The sequence below is a fragment of the Centroberyx affinis genome, unplaced genomic scaffold (genome assembly GCF_046629955.1).
Source record: "Centroberyx affinis isolate AG114_WGS23_722 - 3 ecotype Tasmania unplaced genomic scaffold, CSIRO-AGI_Caff_v1 ptg006253l_1, whole genome shotgun sequence".
In the NCBI taxonomy this organism is placed as follows: domain Eukaryota; kingdom Metazoa; phylum Chordata; class Actinopteri; order Beryciformes; family Berycidae; genus Centroberyx; species Centroberyx affinis.
This window is the reverse complement of record NW_027283183.1, coordinates 82,323-100,093: the sequence shown is the minus strand read 5'-3', so window position 1 is coordinate 100,093 and position 17,771 is coordinate 82,323. Positions and strand designations below refer to the sequence as shown.

The following is a 17,771-nucleotide window of genomic DNA, read 5'->3' as shown; positions in this document are numbered from 1 at the left end:
GCCTTTCCAAAATGGAGATGGCATACCACAGCGTTTTTGTAAATTGATAATTGTTAACCTAGAAACAATCACAAGATTAGTCAAACAGCTCTGCATGGTTACATTTCTATTTACTTACCTGCAAATATCGAACAACATGGTCTTCGGCTTGGCTTGCGCTGATTTTTGGACTCTTTTTGTGGCCTTTGGACGTGGGCGGCAGCAGGTGAACCAACAGCAGAATGCTTGATAAGTCACTGTCCCAGCCTAGGGGAAAAACAGAAGAAAATGTCTGACATATTCACATCATATAATTTTAAAGAGAAGAAAGAAGAAATTAACCAAACCCACCTGAGTGGGTTTAGACGAACGAAGTATATGAAAGATCATCATGAAGCAAAACTGTAAAGAGTAAAAAAATGTATACACAATGAAAAAAGAATGAGTACTCCACACAAATCTCTTTAATATTGATGATCCACTCCTGGCCTCACAAGTCTGAGTCTCACCTGTTGACTTCTCAGTTTCCACCCTAACAATAAGGTTCCCTGCTTGCAAAAGCTCCTCAAACACATCTTCATCGATTTCTGTCCCTGTTCCATCTGTCAAGTGCAGCTCAGTCTCAAGTGGAAGATCTAGCTTTTGAATGACTGATAAAAAAAAATTAACTCAGAGCAATGGAAAAATTACAATAAGAAATTTGCTATACTTGTTTTTCCTAACATTTTGGGTCAAGGACACACAGGGTATTACCATTAGCTATCATAAACACCACTCCATAATATGAGACATTTACATATCACATCATTTCAGTAGATATTATTGCAATTACTCAATTTCTCTGCTCAATTAAAAACGATGCCAACCTTTCTGAAGAAATGTGTTGAAGTCATCATAGCCATCTCCAGTCTCAGCCACTTTGACATACTTCTGAGTCTCTCCAAATTTCACCTTCACCAACATGACGAACTACAGAAAAAAAGAAGAAGAGACACACGCACTACGTCATCATTTTCAATATGTTGACCATGGATGTGGAGAGACATTAAGATTTTTTCTCGCCTTGAGTTCAACCGAGTATATTCTTTGAAACGTTACTCACTATGCAACCTCGTCTCTACCTGGACAACAGAGGCAGTTGAGCCTGCCTGCCGTCATGACTGCCTACTTCTCCTGCTAACACCAACACTTATCCATAAACACAAAGATACATGATCAACTCTTCTCTGTTAGGTTGGCAAATTAACGTCAATAAACACCACAGCAACGCTACTGTTCACATGCATAGATAGCTAACGTTAAAACACTGTTACATCAACTTAAATTACAGAAAAAACTCAGATATTTCAGACACTTACTATCATAGCAGCAGCTGAGGGGTGTGTGTGTGACTCCGGTATAAATATTAGCTGCGGCTAGATTGAGAATCTAAAACTGTATATAACTATATAAACTTTTCCCAAAAGTTAGAAATAAATTGATAAAATGAAATAATTACATAAACTACTCATGCTCGTAAGAGCAGAGCGCCGTGTGGCAGGCCAGGTGGTCTGGTGTCTGTTTCTCCAGGAAGCATAACGTTACAGCAGCCACGTGCTAATTTACCCGGCTAACAAAGCTAGCCTGACTTTTAGCATTAGCAGCAGTCTGGGCAGGCAGGAGCCCAACCACTCGGCCCAGCCCCGGCTCTCTATCGCCTGGCATTTTCATCGAGACAAGACCAATTAATTACCGCAGGCGCACATGGCATTTTTTCCGACAGAAATCGTTAACCTGGGCCTTGTGCTACGTCATTTTAGCTAACTTTAGCCAGAGCGGCGCTCTGACTTTAGCTAACTAAAAAATGTTTAATTAACATCATACACCGTGTTATCCGAACGTGTAGCCTATACTTACATTAAGCAAATTGATTAATGCACCCTTGAAAAAATATCATCCAACAATCACCATGCTAACCACTTTACAGTCTGGCTAACCCACATGGGACTTAGACAAGACGTTTTTTTACAGTCTCTGCGTTCGGCACATATAACGTCAAAATACTGCATACAAAGTATTATTAAATGGACAGGGCGCCGTTCGTTTACTTACAGGAAGATACTCCGTGAAGTCTGCAGGTGAAAAGAAAGTCGCCCTCAAACGTCCTCTGCCGATGCCGCTCCAGTCTGACCTGACCTGACTCGGAGTCGTCCCGCTCTTCAGACAAACACGTCACAGGTCCGTTGGGATTCTGGGAGTAACACTGTTGAGTGTTGATTTTAAAATGAACACTCAACAGTGTTATTTGGATTTAACTCCCTGGATTAACACCAACTCTTTTGAGGAATCAACTCTCAAATAGTTGAATTAAACTAAGCAAGTGTTGAATTAACACTGTATTTTTAACATACAACACCAACACTGGAAATTTAACACTTTTGAATTTGCTGTGTATAAATGTCAGTTTGAGAGATATTTTGTGTTGCTAAAATGAATATAAATGAAATTACGAGCAAAACCAGCAGCATAAGGTTTTTGTTTTTTTTAATTCACATTTATATACATTTATGGATCGTGACAAAAAACTGCAGGATATTTTGCGGAGAACTTTTAACACAAAGTCCATAAGGGTGTTGTCTATGCAAAAACGCATTTAAAAAGTAGTGCCCAGGTGTGGGAACAAAAATCACTTTCTAGCCACTTTTTCTTAGTTCACCTTATGGCCTACACTTGCACTCATGTAAGGGCTGGAGCTAGACAAAGGTGAAAGGACAGAGAGGTGACACTGAGGTGACATGTTATGGGAGCAGGATTTGGGAGAAAGATCTGGCAGGGTGGGGGACTCTGCTGTGTGGGATCTCTCTGGTGATTCCACTTGTTCTGATGAGTCACTTAAATCTTAAATAATCACTTTGTTTTTTCTTTGAACAAATGTACAAACAAAGTATTTTATGATGAGTTATATCGTACAACTTCCCAACTGTGAGTGTGCCATAAGTGCTCCTCCGAGTCCATAACACGTGTGAAGTCAAAGTCCTCCACTCTTCCTTTTGTAGATTTCCCCTTGCGAAAAAATATTTTCTTCCCATCCCGTAAAAGTTTGTTCACAGTTTCATCTTTCCTGGCAATAATCTCTCTTGTGCCCCCACCAGTCGGTCATCTAACCTGCTTGAAATTACCAGCTTGATGATTCATCCAACCCAGTTCTATTTTCCTTCAGTGTTCTTGTGCCCCAAACCAAGTCCTTGGCGAGTATGATTTGGAAAGCTTGTTGTTGTCTGGCCAGAACTTGGAAGTTTCATTTTATGTCGTATGCGTTCTATAAGGTTTTTTTTCTTCTCTTCATTGCTCCCAGCTTCTGCTGAGGATGAGCGTCACTCTGCCACACAATTGGGAACAGCCCACAGCAAATCACTGCACAGCACACTGCACTACAAACTTCACTGCAAACCTTAAAGCCTGTGATGAACTAGCTAAACAGGAAGAAACCCAACCTTCTCCCCCACATGAGCAATAACTCCCCGCAGCTTTTCCCTACCGGCTCCCCACTGCAAATTAAGACCGCTAAAACCAAAGACAATAAGACAAGGACAGGACCATACAAACAAACATGGAATGTGTGCAAGGAATACTCAACTCGCCCGATTGGCGAGACCTTCCCCCGGGGTCTGAGCTTGTGGCGCCGTCCGACTCCTCGGGGAATCACGGCTTCGCCGGGCGGCACAGGACAGGGCGAGGCCACAGCAGACCGCGGCACGCCGCTGCTGGAAACAGAGCTGGAGAGCGGTGGTCGGTACACCGGAGCCAGCTTCCCCCCCCACCTCCCCTCCAGAGAGAGTACCGAGCTGCACGGACACACAAAACGCTCCCCGGCCAACCCTGCAGCCCAAGACCGTCTCTCTGTTTCAGTTCTCAGCGGCCCTCACCCTGCCTGTCATCCATCGCAGGTGTAGGCAACAGTCTCTGATTAATCTGCCCATTGCAGGGAGACAGCACCCCCTGCTGCCTATTAACTCGTTATCACGGGAAAACTGAGTAAATAAAATATATGAATATTGTGGCCTTTTAGGGCTTGGGCTTCCATAGATATGGAATAATTTCTCTTGTCTTGATTTGGTACTAGTAGTATATCAGCATTATGCTGTTAGTCATTTGCAGAGAAGCATGTGTAAAAGAATAGAGAAGACAGATTGAGCAGTGAGGAAAATGGATATGACCTCTATATTCAAGTTGAGTATTAACTCACTGCATTAAATATGCCATTTATATAAAAAATACTTAATGTATTTTTATTAAAAAAACATAACAAAACAGAGCACTATTCTTTCAGGGGGGCAGAATTCCTTGCTACGTCCCCGATTTTGAGTATTAATCAGTAATACACGTTTAACACGGGGCTTTTATTTTGAAAGAAAACCGGACGTCGTGTTCTCGCCCCCCCCCTCGCCCCCGCCCCTGGTGTTGTCAGCTGACTGTCCGAGGCCGGGTCTGCTGACCGAGTTAAGCCCCAGAACCGCGCACCCTGACCTGGACCTGAGCACCCGGTCCGTCCGCACACCCTGACCCGGACTCGTCCTTCGAAATTCGCCGCTGACGCTCCGGAGGCCGGGCCCGCTAGCTTAGCCAAGCCGACAGCCTCACACTCTGACCCGCATTTCGCACTTCCCGGTCCGACGCCGGAGCCGCTGGCAGAGTCAAGCCGAGCTCCTCGCCCCCTGAGCCGGCCTCCCGCTCCGGCAGCCCCCCGCTGACCGCCATGGCTCTGCTGGATCTCGCCATGCAGGGACTCTCCGTGTTCGGCTTCATCTTGTTCTTCGTGCTGTGGCTCATGCACTTCATGTCCATCATATATGTGTAAGTGGACCGCTAAGCTAGCTAGCTAAGCTAACCAGCTAGCGGCAACTCGGGCTTGTTATTAGGTGTGTTGTCATAATATCTCCATTGACTCTAAAATCACGAAATATCGCGAATTGGGGGATTTAACCGGAGCTTTGTGGCTGCATTACGGCCGTTAAATCTCCGTGTTTGGTTAACGTTACTGTTAGCTGTTGGGCGTCTTCCTGGCTAACCGCTATCTCAGCTCAGTTAATTAACGTTACACTCATTCGGTTCCCTTCGTAGCTTCTAGCTAGCGAACCTCATTCATTTTGTGTTCGTTAGCTAACTAGCTAGCTGAGGTCATAACAGTAGAAATGGCTTTATTTCGCCTTTCAGGTAACTATGTGAAGCCTAACTAGCTTTCTTCCACCAAAACACACCGTGGTGAGCGGCAGAGAGCAGCCGGAACAAACTGCAATAAAGTTGATATCTTATTGGAATAACGATCTGATTGATGGAATATATGTGTGCCGGATTTTCTGTAAGATTCGATTGGTTGAGAAGAATGCTTTAGTTGTTTTCTATCGTGTGTGTATGTGCCGATAATCGAAGAAGTTTAAAAGTAAGAGATTTCTCAATAGAGTCTGGTGCATTGGGTTCCTGAAGGATAAACCAGACCGGTCAGGTTGGGAAACATGGGATTTTCCAAAACCACTTGACTAATAGTGATTTCAAAATAGCCTGGAACGTTTTTGAAAAGGAATGGATTGCCTTTAAAGTCATTTTAAAAAACCCTTTAATTTGATTTTGCTGATAGAGTTCTATCGGGTTTCCTCAAATCCAAACTTTCCAGGACTTTCAAGGCAAACCCTGAAGCCAAATTTCTTCAAAAAAACAACCCCAAAAAATTGTTAACTTTGTATTTTTGGCGGGAATACTCAATCCACCAACTTTCCAGGTCTTTTCTCTCACAAACTCGCCCTCAAAAACAATCCAAAAACTTTGTAAATGTGTGTTTTTTGGCATGAAAGCTGACTTTTTCCCCACTCCCCCAACCCCCCACAGCCGCCTCCATCTTAACAGGAAGAGGTCAGAGGTCGCGGCGCCCTTTTCCAAGATGGCAGGCGTGTCGCTGCTGAAGCCGCTGAAGGGCGTCGACCCGAATCTCATCGGCAACCTGGAAACATTCTTTGCCCTGGATTACCCCAAGGTAAATATATATATATATATTTTTTTATATTTTACAATATTTTAAATATGTATGACTTTGTTTTATGTATATTAATCAACACGTGACTTCACAATCATATGTTAAAAAAAAAAAAAGATGTAATTACATATTTAGCTCAAAAGACTTGGGCAGCACGTTGAAATTATTATTTTTTTGTATTTGTTTTATGTATACGAATCGATTTTATTCATTTTTTTTAGTCATTTTTTTAATCAATTTATTCATTTTGGGAGATGAAAAACGCCAAACCGTGATCGCAACGAGCTTAACGAGCTGCTGTAACGTGACTCCGCCCCTTCTGACTCTGGCTCCGCCCCCTCTGACTCTGGCCCCACCCTCTCTGACTCTGGCTCCGCCCCCTCTCTCTGCAGTACGAGCTGCTGCTGTGCGTCCAGGACCAGGACGACCCGGCTGTTGACGTCTGCAAAAAGCTGCTGGGCAAATATCCGGAGGTGGATGCCCGGCTGTTTATAGGTGAGGAAGGAAAGGAGGGAAGGGAAGGAGGGAAGGGAAGGAGGGAAGGGAAGGAGGGAAAGAGTTTCCTCCATAGACACAAAGTTCTTGTTTTTTGGTAAATTTTTTGTCTCCTGTCGTATTTTTCACATATGGTTGCCACTCTAACCATTTCTTTGTTATTTTGCAGTGTTGCCATCCATTTTTGTCATTTTTTGCAGTGTTTTATATCCATTTTTGTAATTTTCTTTTGTTGTTTCTTGGCACTATTTCACCCACTTGTTTGGTTTTTGGTGTTTTTTTGGGGGCAGTTTCTTGCCAGTATTTCTGTCTTTTCTTAGTTTTTTTCTTTTTTTTTTTTTTTTTTTTACGTTTTTTGGTGTTTTTTGTCATTCTTTTGATGTTTTTGGGCAAAGCTATAGGGAAACTACAGTATATTGTAATTACATAGAATCTATAGACTCACTTTATTAATCCCCTTGGGGAAATCTGGGAAGTAACTATAGGATTCCACCATGGTTTGAGGGGGGAAAAGGTGGGAATCAACCCCAAGATCAACAACCTGAAGCCGGGTTGTCAGTTACTATAGGAATACTATAGAAAACTATAGGATAACTATAGGATTCCTCAATGTCTACAGGGGGAAAGAAGGTGGGAATCAATCCCAAGATCAACAACTTGATGCCGGGTTACGAAGGAGCGAAGTACGAGCTAGTCTGGATTTGTGACAGCGGCATCCGAGGTGACTCTTCTATTCCTTCTATTCTGTCCTTTCTCTACTTTTTTCATCATCTCTCTTTCTCTCTCTGTTTATTATTCTGTTGTTTCTTTCTATGCTGATTATCTGTGATTTATTTCTCTCTCTCTCTCTCTCTCTCTCTCTCTCTCTCTCTCTCTCTCTCTCTCTCTCTCCAGTCAAACCCGACACCCTGACTGATCTGGCCAATCAGATGACAGAGAGTGTGGGATTGGTTCACGGTCTGCCGTATGTCGCTGACCGGCCGGGCTTTGCCGCCACGCTGGAGCAGGTCAGGCTAACCATGCTAAATGTGCTAACTGTGCTAATCGTACTAATTATGCTAACCATGCTAACGCTAGCTTAATAGATAATATACAGGTTAGTGGGCCAAATGCATGCTAAATGCTAGGACTAATATGTTTTCCAGGTTTGTTTATGGTAAAGAATGCTAATGCTACATGTTCACATCTGTTTTTGTTTGCTTGTTCATCAGGTGAATTTGGGCATTTTATTTATTGTCAATGCCCAGATGGAAATTGGGATTTTCTTTATGCTAAAGATGCTGACGCTCAGAATTTGTTTTCTAACTTTTCCATAACTTTTCTAATGCCAGTGGTTCTAAAGCTAACATTACTGGGATAAAGTGTCTTTCTAGCTGTTGTAATGCTAACTGATGCTAATGCTAACATTTTTTTTAGCTTTATTTGAACACTAGCACAATCGAATCCTAATATGCTGTTTTCTAGCCTGTTTTAATGCTAACAGAAGTGAATTGTAATTTTCTAGCTTTTTTAATACTAATTGTGTCCTCTCAGGTGTATTTTGGGACGTCGCACCCCCGCTCCTACATCTCGGCCAACGTGACGGGGATCAAGTGCGTCACCGGCATGTCATGCCTGATGAGGAAGGAAGTGCTGGACCAGGCCGGTGGATTGGTCGCCTTCGCCCAATACATCGCTGAGGATTACTTCATGGCTAAAGCCATCGCTGACAGGTTAGCACATCAGCTTAGTGTTAGCGGGGAATACGTGGTTAAAAAAGTGTTTTTAGGATTATTTTTACAGTGTGATAAGATGTGTAAGTTTAAAAACAATTATAGTTTGATGGGTTAACAGTTGTGTTTTTTATAGTGTTGTAGGTTATTTAAACATTAATTTTATTTTGCAGTTGTAAAGTAACTTTTTTTTAAAATTGTCAAGGCTATTTAATTTTTTTTATAGCTTTCCAGGTTACTTAAATATTTTTTTTAAAATGTTTTTCGTAAAAATTTGTATTTTTTTATTTGATCTTTTTTGAGTTTTGGCTTTATATTTTTTTTTAGATTGTTTTAACCATTTTTAATGGAAACAGTCCTGTGGCTAGTGAAATTGTAATGTGGCTAGTTTTTGGGATTTTGTTTATAGTGTGATGGAGAATTATTTGAACATATTTTTACAGTTATTTTTTTTAGGATTTTTTTTTTATTGTTTTAACCATTTAAAATTTTTATGTTATTTTAATTTTTTTTTAAACATATTTTCATTTAAAATTTTACTATAATGTAATTTTGATTTATAGGTTATTTAGTGTAGTTTTTAGTATTCTACAGGGTATCCGCAGGTCATTAAAAAGTCTGAAAAAGCAATAAATCATTTTTGCGAAAATTAAGGCCTTAAATGGCATTGAAAAGTCTGAAATTAGATTCCCAGAGGTCTTAAATATTTTCTTTATCATTTTAGCAATAATCTGTAATGTTTTACTGGCTTGTTACCACTAAATAAACATAATCAGCGGGGGTTTGCAAGTGTTGTTGATCAACGGCAGGCACTCCACCGTTCCCTCAGTGTTACCTAAACAACAGTCTGGCCCGTACTCTCTGTTTTGGCGGACATGATCCGCGCCCCTCTTGAGTTCGGGACTTCTTTCAGTTTCATTTGTGCAAAAGAAAGAACTGCAGTAAGCTTAAAAAGCCCGACGGCCCGCAGTAAGAAAGCTGCTCCAAAACCAGACTGAATATTGCTGTGAAGGTGGAGGAGCAGGACTCTGAAAACAAGAGCGATGCCGAGTCGGCCTTACATTTATTGGACAGGTAAGCGACTTATGATGTAGCTGAAGTTAGCCACACGCACCATAGCAAACGTTAGCTCCAGTGTTTCCTCTGTGTTTCTTTCTGACAGCGCGGAGTGTGTGGGGGGGGTGAGGTTGGGTGGAGCTGGCAGTGACTGGTGGAGGAGAACCTCCTTGGGACAGTCTGCCGATGTAGTAGAGCCTAGGGCTGCCGTTAGATATTACTGAAGGGTCCATGTTACTGATCCCTTAACCTAATTACTTGTTTGAATTTCTAAAAAACATCTGTATATTAATTGTGGTTTATTATAGCCAGTAGTTAGCGTGTGTCTGTGTCGGCGTACCGTAGGAACCGTGGAACCTTATAATTCTGCCGGACCGATTCAGGTCGGAACAAAACTGATGCATCGTTACCGGCTGCTTGGGAACTTTAGAGAGAAATGAGTGTGATATATGAGTGGGAAAGTGCAGACATACAGATGCACAGGAGATAGCTAGCTAATCCAGAGATGGGAAAATGGAAATGTTCCCAACAATAGCTGGAAGAGAAAGATTTTCAGGCAGGTTGCGTGTCGTTGATATAAATGAGCGAGAAGCCACTGTGCGGTCTGTCAGAAATCATTGAAGCGATGCACTCTGGGCGTCATGCTACTGATTTGTTCCCACTCCATTCTTTTTCATCACTACAGTGGCACTCCCATTGTTAAAACACTAAAGTGGTGGAGTTCTTCTGACCCATCATGACTGTGCTTGGTTTTGCTTTCACATTCTGCTTTTGTATAACCTTAATGGTGTGGCCAGGTACGGCTCGGAGTGCCATGAAATGTCTTAAAAAGCATTACATTCAATTTGCTGATACCTGCAGATACCCTGTTCTAGTGTATTTTAACATTTTAATATAAGTAAATAAAGTGTAAGTAAATTCAACATTTTCATTTTTTGGTGTTTATTATTACATCTTTTTTTTTTTTTATATAGTTTTTATAGTGTATTTTTTAACATTCTTTATAAGTTAAGTTAATTGAACATTTTTTGTTTTTATAGTGTTGTAGGTTATTTTAACATTATTTTTGCTCTTTTATACTTTCTAGCATATTCAGGGCTCCTTTTTTCCACTAGGAGTATTGCTGCTCCCTACTGACATTTTCAGGAGCACCAGCTCAAATTTAAAGCACCATTTTAATCAACATTTAGCACAACATGATCATATTTTTTCCACCTGAACTGTGATACTGATCAGTGCTTTGGCAATAAATACAGGACTTCACAGAAATAACAATGTGCTGTTTTATTTTAAAATTATTTTTTAAAACAGTATGTAAATAAAGTTTATTTTATTTATTATTATTTTTACATTTTGTTTGTATTTTGTGTTTTAGTGTGTTTTAGTTTTAGGGTTACTGTTATTTTAAAACTAATTTTATTTTTATAGTGTTCAAGGTTATTTTAGAATTAGTTTTGGAAATGAATTTTTGTAGTTTTGTAATCTTTATTTCAAAATAAGTTTAGGCTATTTTTTTTTCTAGTTTTTGGATGTAATCAAAAAAAATATTTTCTTTTGCTTTTATAATTTTATAGATTATTTTCAAATAGTTTTCGAAGTATTTTTTGTAGTTCTTTTTTTGTAGTTCTAGTTTTTTTTTTTTTTTTTTTTTTTTAGTATATTTAGTTTTTTTAATTAATTTATTTTTATAATTTTACAGATTAAAATTTTTCTTAATATTGTTTCATAGTTTTATAGAATTCTATTTTAAGTGTTTTTGTATTAATAGATTTTATTTTATTTTTTTAATTTGATTTCTGTTTAATTCATTAATTGGACGGCCTCAACAAATCAGCTGCTTTCTCTCCTCAGAGGCTGGAAGTTCTCCATGGCAACACAGGTGGCGCTGCAGAACTCCGGCTCTTATTCTATTGGCCAGTTCCAGTCCCGTATGATCAGGTGACAAGCACTCTGTCAGCTGATTGTCATGTGGCTAGTGCAAATACGCATGTGGCTAGTGCAAATATTCATGTGGCTAGTGAAAATATGCATGTGGCTAGTGAACTATTAATGTGGCTAGTGAAATACTCATGTGGCTAGTGGAGATAGTGATGTGGCTAGTGGAAATACTCATGTGGCTAGTGGAAATAGTCATGTGGCTAGTGGAAATACTCATGTGGCTAGTGGAAATAGTCATGTGGCTAGTGGAAATACTCATGTGGCTAGTGGAAATACTCATGTGGCTAGTGGAGATAGTGATGTGGCTAGTGGAAATACTCATGTGGCTAGTGGAGATAGTGATGTGGCTAGTGGAAATACTCATGTGGCTAGTGGAAATAGTCATGTGGCTAGTGGAAATAGTCATGTGGCTAGTGGAAATACTCATGTGGCTAGTGGAGATAGTGATGTGGCTAGTGGAAATACTCATGTGGCTAGTGGAAATACTCATGTGGCTAGTGGAAATACTCATGTGGCTAGTGGAAATACTCATGTGGCTACCTGTATGCAGGTGGGCCAAGCTGCGGATCAACATGCTGCCGCTCACTGTTGTCGAGCCAATCTCTGAGTGTTTCCTGGCCAGTCTGATCATTGGCTGGGCAGCGCACCACGTCTTCAGGTAAACAACCATTCTATTCTATTCTGTTCTGTTCTATTCTATTCTATTCTATTCTATTCTATTCTATTCTGTTCTATTCTGTTCTATTCTATTCTATTCTATTCTATTCTATTCTATTCTGTTCTATTCTATTCTATTCTATTCTGTTCTATTCTAGGAGGCAGCCGCGTGCCTAGTGGGCGGGTCTAGTAACTACTCTGTGTGTGTGTGTGTGTGTGTGTGGGGCAGGTGGGACATCATGGTGTTCTTCATGTGTCACTGTCTGGCCTGGTTCATTGCCGACTACATCCAGCTGACCGGAGTGCAGGTAATATTCAGAGCTTATTAATATGTAATGAGCAGGCTCATTAGAATTATTTAGTTTAATTACTGATTCAGATTGTTCATATAGATTTTCAGATTCCTATTAACATTACTGTACTGACATTGGCTGTAGTGCAGGTATCAGTAACAGCTCATTAATATGTAATGAGGAGGGTCATTAGTTTTATTTACTAGATTTACTGAGAAACTGAAATTCAGGGTTTTTTTTCAGATTCTTATTAACATTACTGACATAGACTGGAGCGCAGGTATTACTAATAGCTTTTATGTAATGGGGAAGGTCATTGTTATTGGTAGTAATATAATTGTGGAGGTTATTGAAATTATTAACATTAGATTCATATTATTGACTGGAGTCCTGGGCCCTCATTTATCAACATTGCGTAGAAAAGGTTCTAAATTCTCTCTTACGAATAAAATTTAGAATGTGCTGAAGTACAAAAAAATCGGTATTTATCAAACGTGCGTACGCACACCTGTAAGGAACCTGCCTTGATAAATACCACACGTTCTAAACCACCATGATGCTCGTGCACAGCCGCTCATTAACATAAATTTACGCCCCCAATTGGCCATATATGGTGACAACCTTCCCTTTAAATGCAGCAGGAAATGTCACTGATATCACGTCTGTGCTGAACACGGCTCAGACAAAGAACGCAGGAGGAAGAATTTACAGATGCAGACACTGAATTATTAAAATTATTAAAAATTAGTAACTGAGGTTGTGGCACCACAAAGTACTTTCTGGAACTCGATGGTAGATTGATAAACAAGCAGAAACATCCAGCCTGTCAGCAGGTGAGAGCGGCGGCATGAAACAGTTTTATCAGCAGAGCAGTGGCAGAAAAAAAAAAAGTTTTGACCTGAATACAAAATAATTGTCGTCGACAACAAGGACATTGCTGCAACAGGCAGAGAACAGACTGAGACCGGCCTGTCCCATGTGGACCGGACACTCCGGACACAGGATTGTGATAGATAATTTTCATTTGAATATATTTCTCTCAGTGGGGCAGAGGTCCAATAAAACAAAATCTACTGAGTCGCCCCTCATCGCTCCATGTGCATAACGCTCCAAATCATCCATCAAAGCAAGATGAGCACAACTATCAATGTCTTATTGTTGCCTTTTATGATTGCCTGATGATTAATCGATTTAATTCAGTATGCTTAAATGGACTAGATAATATAGTTGAACAATATGCATTGTTTATGAATGGTATAACATTCATAAACAAATTGTTTATGAATGGTATAACATGCACTTTTAGTCTCAACTACTGAAGCCAAAGGAATTTTATAGTAATAATTATGAAAATGCCTGTTCATTCGATTGTCTGTTCCTGTTGTTCTTGGTGGTCTTTCATTTTCAACCGCTTGGTGCTGTGTCAGCAGGTCAGAGCTGTGCTTAAATTTACACACGTTCTCAAGCATAAGTACAAATTGATAAATCCGACTCTTTGCTTAGAAATGGCCGTACACATATTTGTTTACACACATATTTGTATTTAACGCACTCTTGATAAATGAGGGCCCGTATTGACGGCTTATTATGTAATGAAGAGGAGCATTAGTAATGTTTAGAATAATTATTGAGATTGAGATTATTAAAATTATTTACATTCATAGTATTATCACTATTTGTAGTACTTGTAATAAATATTATGTACTGATGGCTCATTCATATGTAATGAGGAGGGTTTAAACTATTAATTATTGACAGCTCATTAATATGTAATGAGGACTAGCATCATTATTAGGAATATTACCATTATTTGGATTCATGTTGCTAGTTGCTATTATTAGTACTATTAATGTTAATATTAGGTACGGACTGACTGACTGCAATGATTATCAGTATTATTGTTAGTCTAATTTTTCACATTAATTTGAACATTAATATTACAACACAATAAGATAAATTATAACTTTCGAAATGTATATATGAATATTCAATATCCACATTTTTTAATGAATGCAAGTATTCATATTTATATGATTATGAACTTACACAGAGGTCCATTATATTTGTAGACTTTTTTTTTAAATGACTTATACTAATATTAAATTCTCCAAATTTCTCCAAACTGTACTAACACTTTCATGTTTTGTGAATTAATAATATTTATGCATTTTTATAAACATAACTGCTAACACTTATTTGAATATGAACATACAGGGAGGTCAATTATATTTTTAGATTTTTTTTTTACTAACAAACATGCTGTTAAACGTTGATATCACAGGGTGGCCCGCTATGCTTCTCCAAACTGGACTTTGCCGTGGCCTGGTTCATCAGAGAGTCCATGACGGTGCAGATCTTCCTCTCGGCATTGTGGGACCCGACCATCAGCTGGCGGACCGGTCGCTACCGGTTACGCTGCGGCGGCACCGCCGAGGAGATCCTGGACGTGTGACGGAAAAAGAGCAGGAAACAAGAGACGGACTTTTCCATTTTTCTGTTTTTTTAAATTTTTTTTAAAAAAGATTGGCCTGTTTTAATGTGTGTGTGTGTGTGTGTGTGTGTGTATTTATGTTATGCTGGTGCTCTTAAAATGTAAACAAAGTGCAAATGAGCCAATGAGAAAGCAGGAAAAAAAGTGTTAGAAAGATGTGAGGAGTTTGTAAATCCCTTTTTTTTTTTTTTCACCAAAAACGAGCGGGAAAACAATGAGCCAATGAGGGGAGAGTGTTTCCAGGAAGTGGATAGTTTCTTGCCTCATTGGCTGAAATTTTGTTTGTTTTTTGCGATGCTTTGGCATAAGTTTTCTCGCCAGCAAACAAAATCACAAATGACGTCAAAATCGCCGTGGAAACAAAGCCGTAAAAAACATAATAAAACAAAAAAAATCAGCCAATGAGGTGAGATTTGAAATGTATGATTTTCAAAGCAAACTCAATTTCTGCAAGAATTTGCCTGAATTTAAAATATTTATTGTATTTATGAAATAACATTTTTTGTTGTTTTGTTATAACTTCTGTTTTTATTATTTCGATTTTTTGTTTGTTTTTTTACTCATTTGACGTTTTTTTTTTCTTTCTTTTTTTTGGTAAATTATTGAATTTCAGTCAAATCGCCTCATTGGCTGATTTTTATTTTTATTCTTAATTTTTTTTAATCAAAATCAGATTGATTCTTTTTTTTTCCCCAAGTTTGGCGAAAACGGCCGTGACTTCGGTGTGTCTAACAAAAAAGAAGTGGGACTAAACAAAGAAAACAAAAACATTTCATGAACTTTTTGTTGTTTGTAATAAAAAAAAAAAATCAAACATTTCCAAACAAAATCATCTTATTTTCGTCTTTATCTTTTAGTTCATTATTTTTATTTTTATGACTTATTTTTTTTATTATTTTGAGTACTTTTATTTTGAAGACTATTTGCTTTTTTTTTTTTACTTTGAGTTTTATTTTTTTTATTTTACTTAGATTTTTTTTATTAATGTTTTTGTATTTAGATTTTTTTATTTTCCCCTTTTTGAATGCTAATGGTTAGGGTTAAGCTCCTTTTTTTTAATTTTTTTTTGCACAATTTTTTTTTTTTTTACATTTTTGTACTTTCATTATTTTTTATTTGATTTTTTTTATTTTTTTTTGCATTTGTATTTAAATTTTGTTTCATTACTTTCTATTTTTTTTTAACTTTTACTTTAATTTTTGAATGTGACATTTTGAATCCAATCTCTCTTTCCTTTAGTGTTGTTAGCTTTAGAGTGGTTAGCATCATCGTTAGCATTTTCTGCCCATTCATTCCAATGAAAAAAAAAAACTTTTAACAACGCTAACGGGAAGAAAAAAATGATTCTAAAATGGCCGCCGATTCCCGCCAACAAGCCCCGCCCTTTTTGAGTCAAATCACTGGACACTGTGTGTGTGACGATTTTTCTAACATTGTAAATCCATAATTTTGTTGTTGTTAGCGTCTCAAATGTAAATACAGAAGTGTCAACGTTTTCGTCAGTTTTTGTTTTTTGTAAATGAACGAGTTTTGGTTGATGACATCGTCGTTTTCTCCGCTCAAACCCGGCACACGCTGATGCTAGCTGTTTTTCCTTTTGTTTTTAGCTTGATGCTAACGCAAAAAAAAAACTCAAAAAAAAATCGGAGAGAACGCAGTCGGACATACTCGCCATCATCGAATACGTTTCTGTCGTTTTTGTTTTGTTTTTGTTGTAAAAACACCGACCAATCACAGCTGGGGTCTGTGACGTCATCGCAGGAAACAATAAAGTTTTATTATATCAAAATAAATTGTGTTTTTTTTTATGTTTCTTTACATATTAATGACGTTATTTGCATATATATATGTCATGTTCCCTGATTGGCCGGGAAGGAAGTTGAGTGGGCAGGGATAAAAAGGAGCGCAGCCATTGGATGTCAGAAGGTAGGCAGAAGGCATGTTATGGAATATTTGATCATCTCATTAACATAACAAATTCCACCACATGAATTATACTAAATGAATTTTGAACTGACAGCTCATTAAGTGTACCAAATAAAACTCTTTAATTCAGACCTGTAATTATACCCATTAATTACACTCATTAATATTACTCATTTATGCCAAGTGGAACTATGACAGCTCATTAATTATTCCAAATGAATCTTGAATGAAAGCTAATTAATTATACTCAATTATACCAAATGAATGGAAAATTCTGTTTTCTGAATTTGTATGGAATGATTGAATTTATCGAAGTTGAAACTGATTATAGAAATCAAACTCATGATGCTCTTACCAAGTTTTTGTCCTATTAAAACCATATTGCATTGAAAAGTCCCAGATATTTAGTTTTCTTTAAGATATGAAATTGATACTGGACTCTTGATTTGTTCTGACTTGACTTGCTGTTCTACATTTAGACTTGAGACTGACTTGGAGTTCAGGGAGACAGGAACTTTCCATTAATAGCTCATTAATAACTCATTAACAACATGTAAACCAGCAGTATATAACCTGTTAAACTGTGTTATTATTAATGGCTAATTCATGTTTTTGTCATGAGAAATTAAGGACACGTTAACAAAATCTTCCAAACTTCCAAAACAGAATTATTTTAATTATTTTGATAATACTTAAAACATTCATTCGAACACTATTACATCAATGAAAAATGTAACGTTAAATATTGCATTTTCTAAATATAAAATTGAATACATTTCAATTCATTTGTGTCATAAATTAGAACGATCATTTCTTATTAAAATCCAAAGTAATTGATTTAAAAATTAATAAAATGTATTTACATTTTTTTATGAATTTAAAATCAGCGAAAAGGCAGAATTTACGTCAATGAGAAATTTATTTTGAATATTTGTCAGTAAATGAGAGTAATTATAATATAATATATACATATATGTAATCTAATTTAAAATATTACGATGATTCATTATTATAATGTATAGAAATGTGCCTTTAATGTAATGCATTTTTTTTTTTAATTGTTAAATGCTGTCATTTTATTTTTTCAGTTTTTTTTACAGTATGTTTACGTTATTTTATTTTAATATTTTACGATTTTTTATTTGTGATTCTATTTAATTACATTTTCATTATTCTTGTTATTTTATATTATTTTACGTTAACTTATTTTATTTTTT

General features: G+C 37.7%; 1 protein-coding gene and 1 long non-coding RNA gene across 2 annotated transcripts; one reads left to right on the top strand and one right to left on the bottom strand.

The window, feature by feature from the left end:
- Nucleotides 1–498: 498 nt before the first annotated feature.
- LOC139638303 (uncharacterized) lies at nucleotides 499–2,170 on the bottom strand. Its single transcript, XR_011694766.1, has 3 exons — nucleotides 2,071–2,170; nucleotides 846–948; nucleotides 499–629 (listed from the first exon to the last, which is right to left on the bottom strand). It is a non-coding gene; the product is annotated as an uncharacterized lncRNA (long non-coding RNA).
- A 2,415-nt stretch (nucleotides 2,171–4,585) lies between these two features.
- Nucleotides 4,586–16,415, top strand: ugcg (UDP-glucose ceramide glucosyltransferase). Its single transcript, XM_071512404.1, has 10 exons — nucleotides 4,586–4,812; nucleotides 5,842–5,986; nucleotides 6,379–6,481; nucleotides 7,101–7,202; nucleotides 7,376–7,488; nucleotides 8,015–8,193; nucleotides 11,101–11,187; nucleotides 11,738–11,845; nucleotides 12,074–12,152; nucleotides 14,419–16,415. The coding sequence occupies exons 1-10, from the start codon at nucleotides 4,715–4,717 to the stop codon at nucleotides 14,587–14,589; spliced, it is 1,185 nt and encodes a 394-aa protein (XP_071368505.1). The 5' UTR covers nucleotides 4,586–4,714; the 3' UTR covers nucleotides 14,590–16,415.
- The last annotated feature ends 1,356 nt before the right edge of the window (nucleotides 16,416–17,771 follow it).

Coding starts and splice junctions, on each gene's coding strand:
- ugcg (XM_071512404.1), top strand. CDS start 4,715: ATGGCTCTGCTGGATCTCGCCATGCAGGGACTCTCCGTGTTCGGCTTC. Junction 4,813..5,841: donor TTCATGTCCATCATATATGT/GTAAGTGGACCG, acceptor AACCCCCCACAG/CCGCCTCCATCTTAACAGGA. Junction 12,153..14,418: donor TCCAGCTGACCGGAGTGCAG/GTAATATTCAGA, acceptor TTGATATCACAG/GGTGGCCCGCTATGCTTCTC.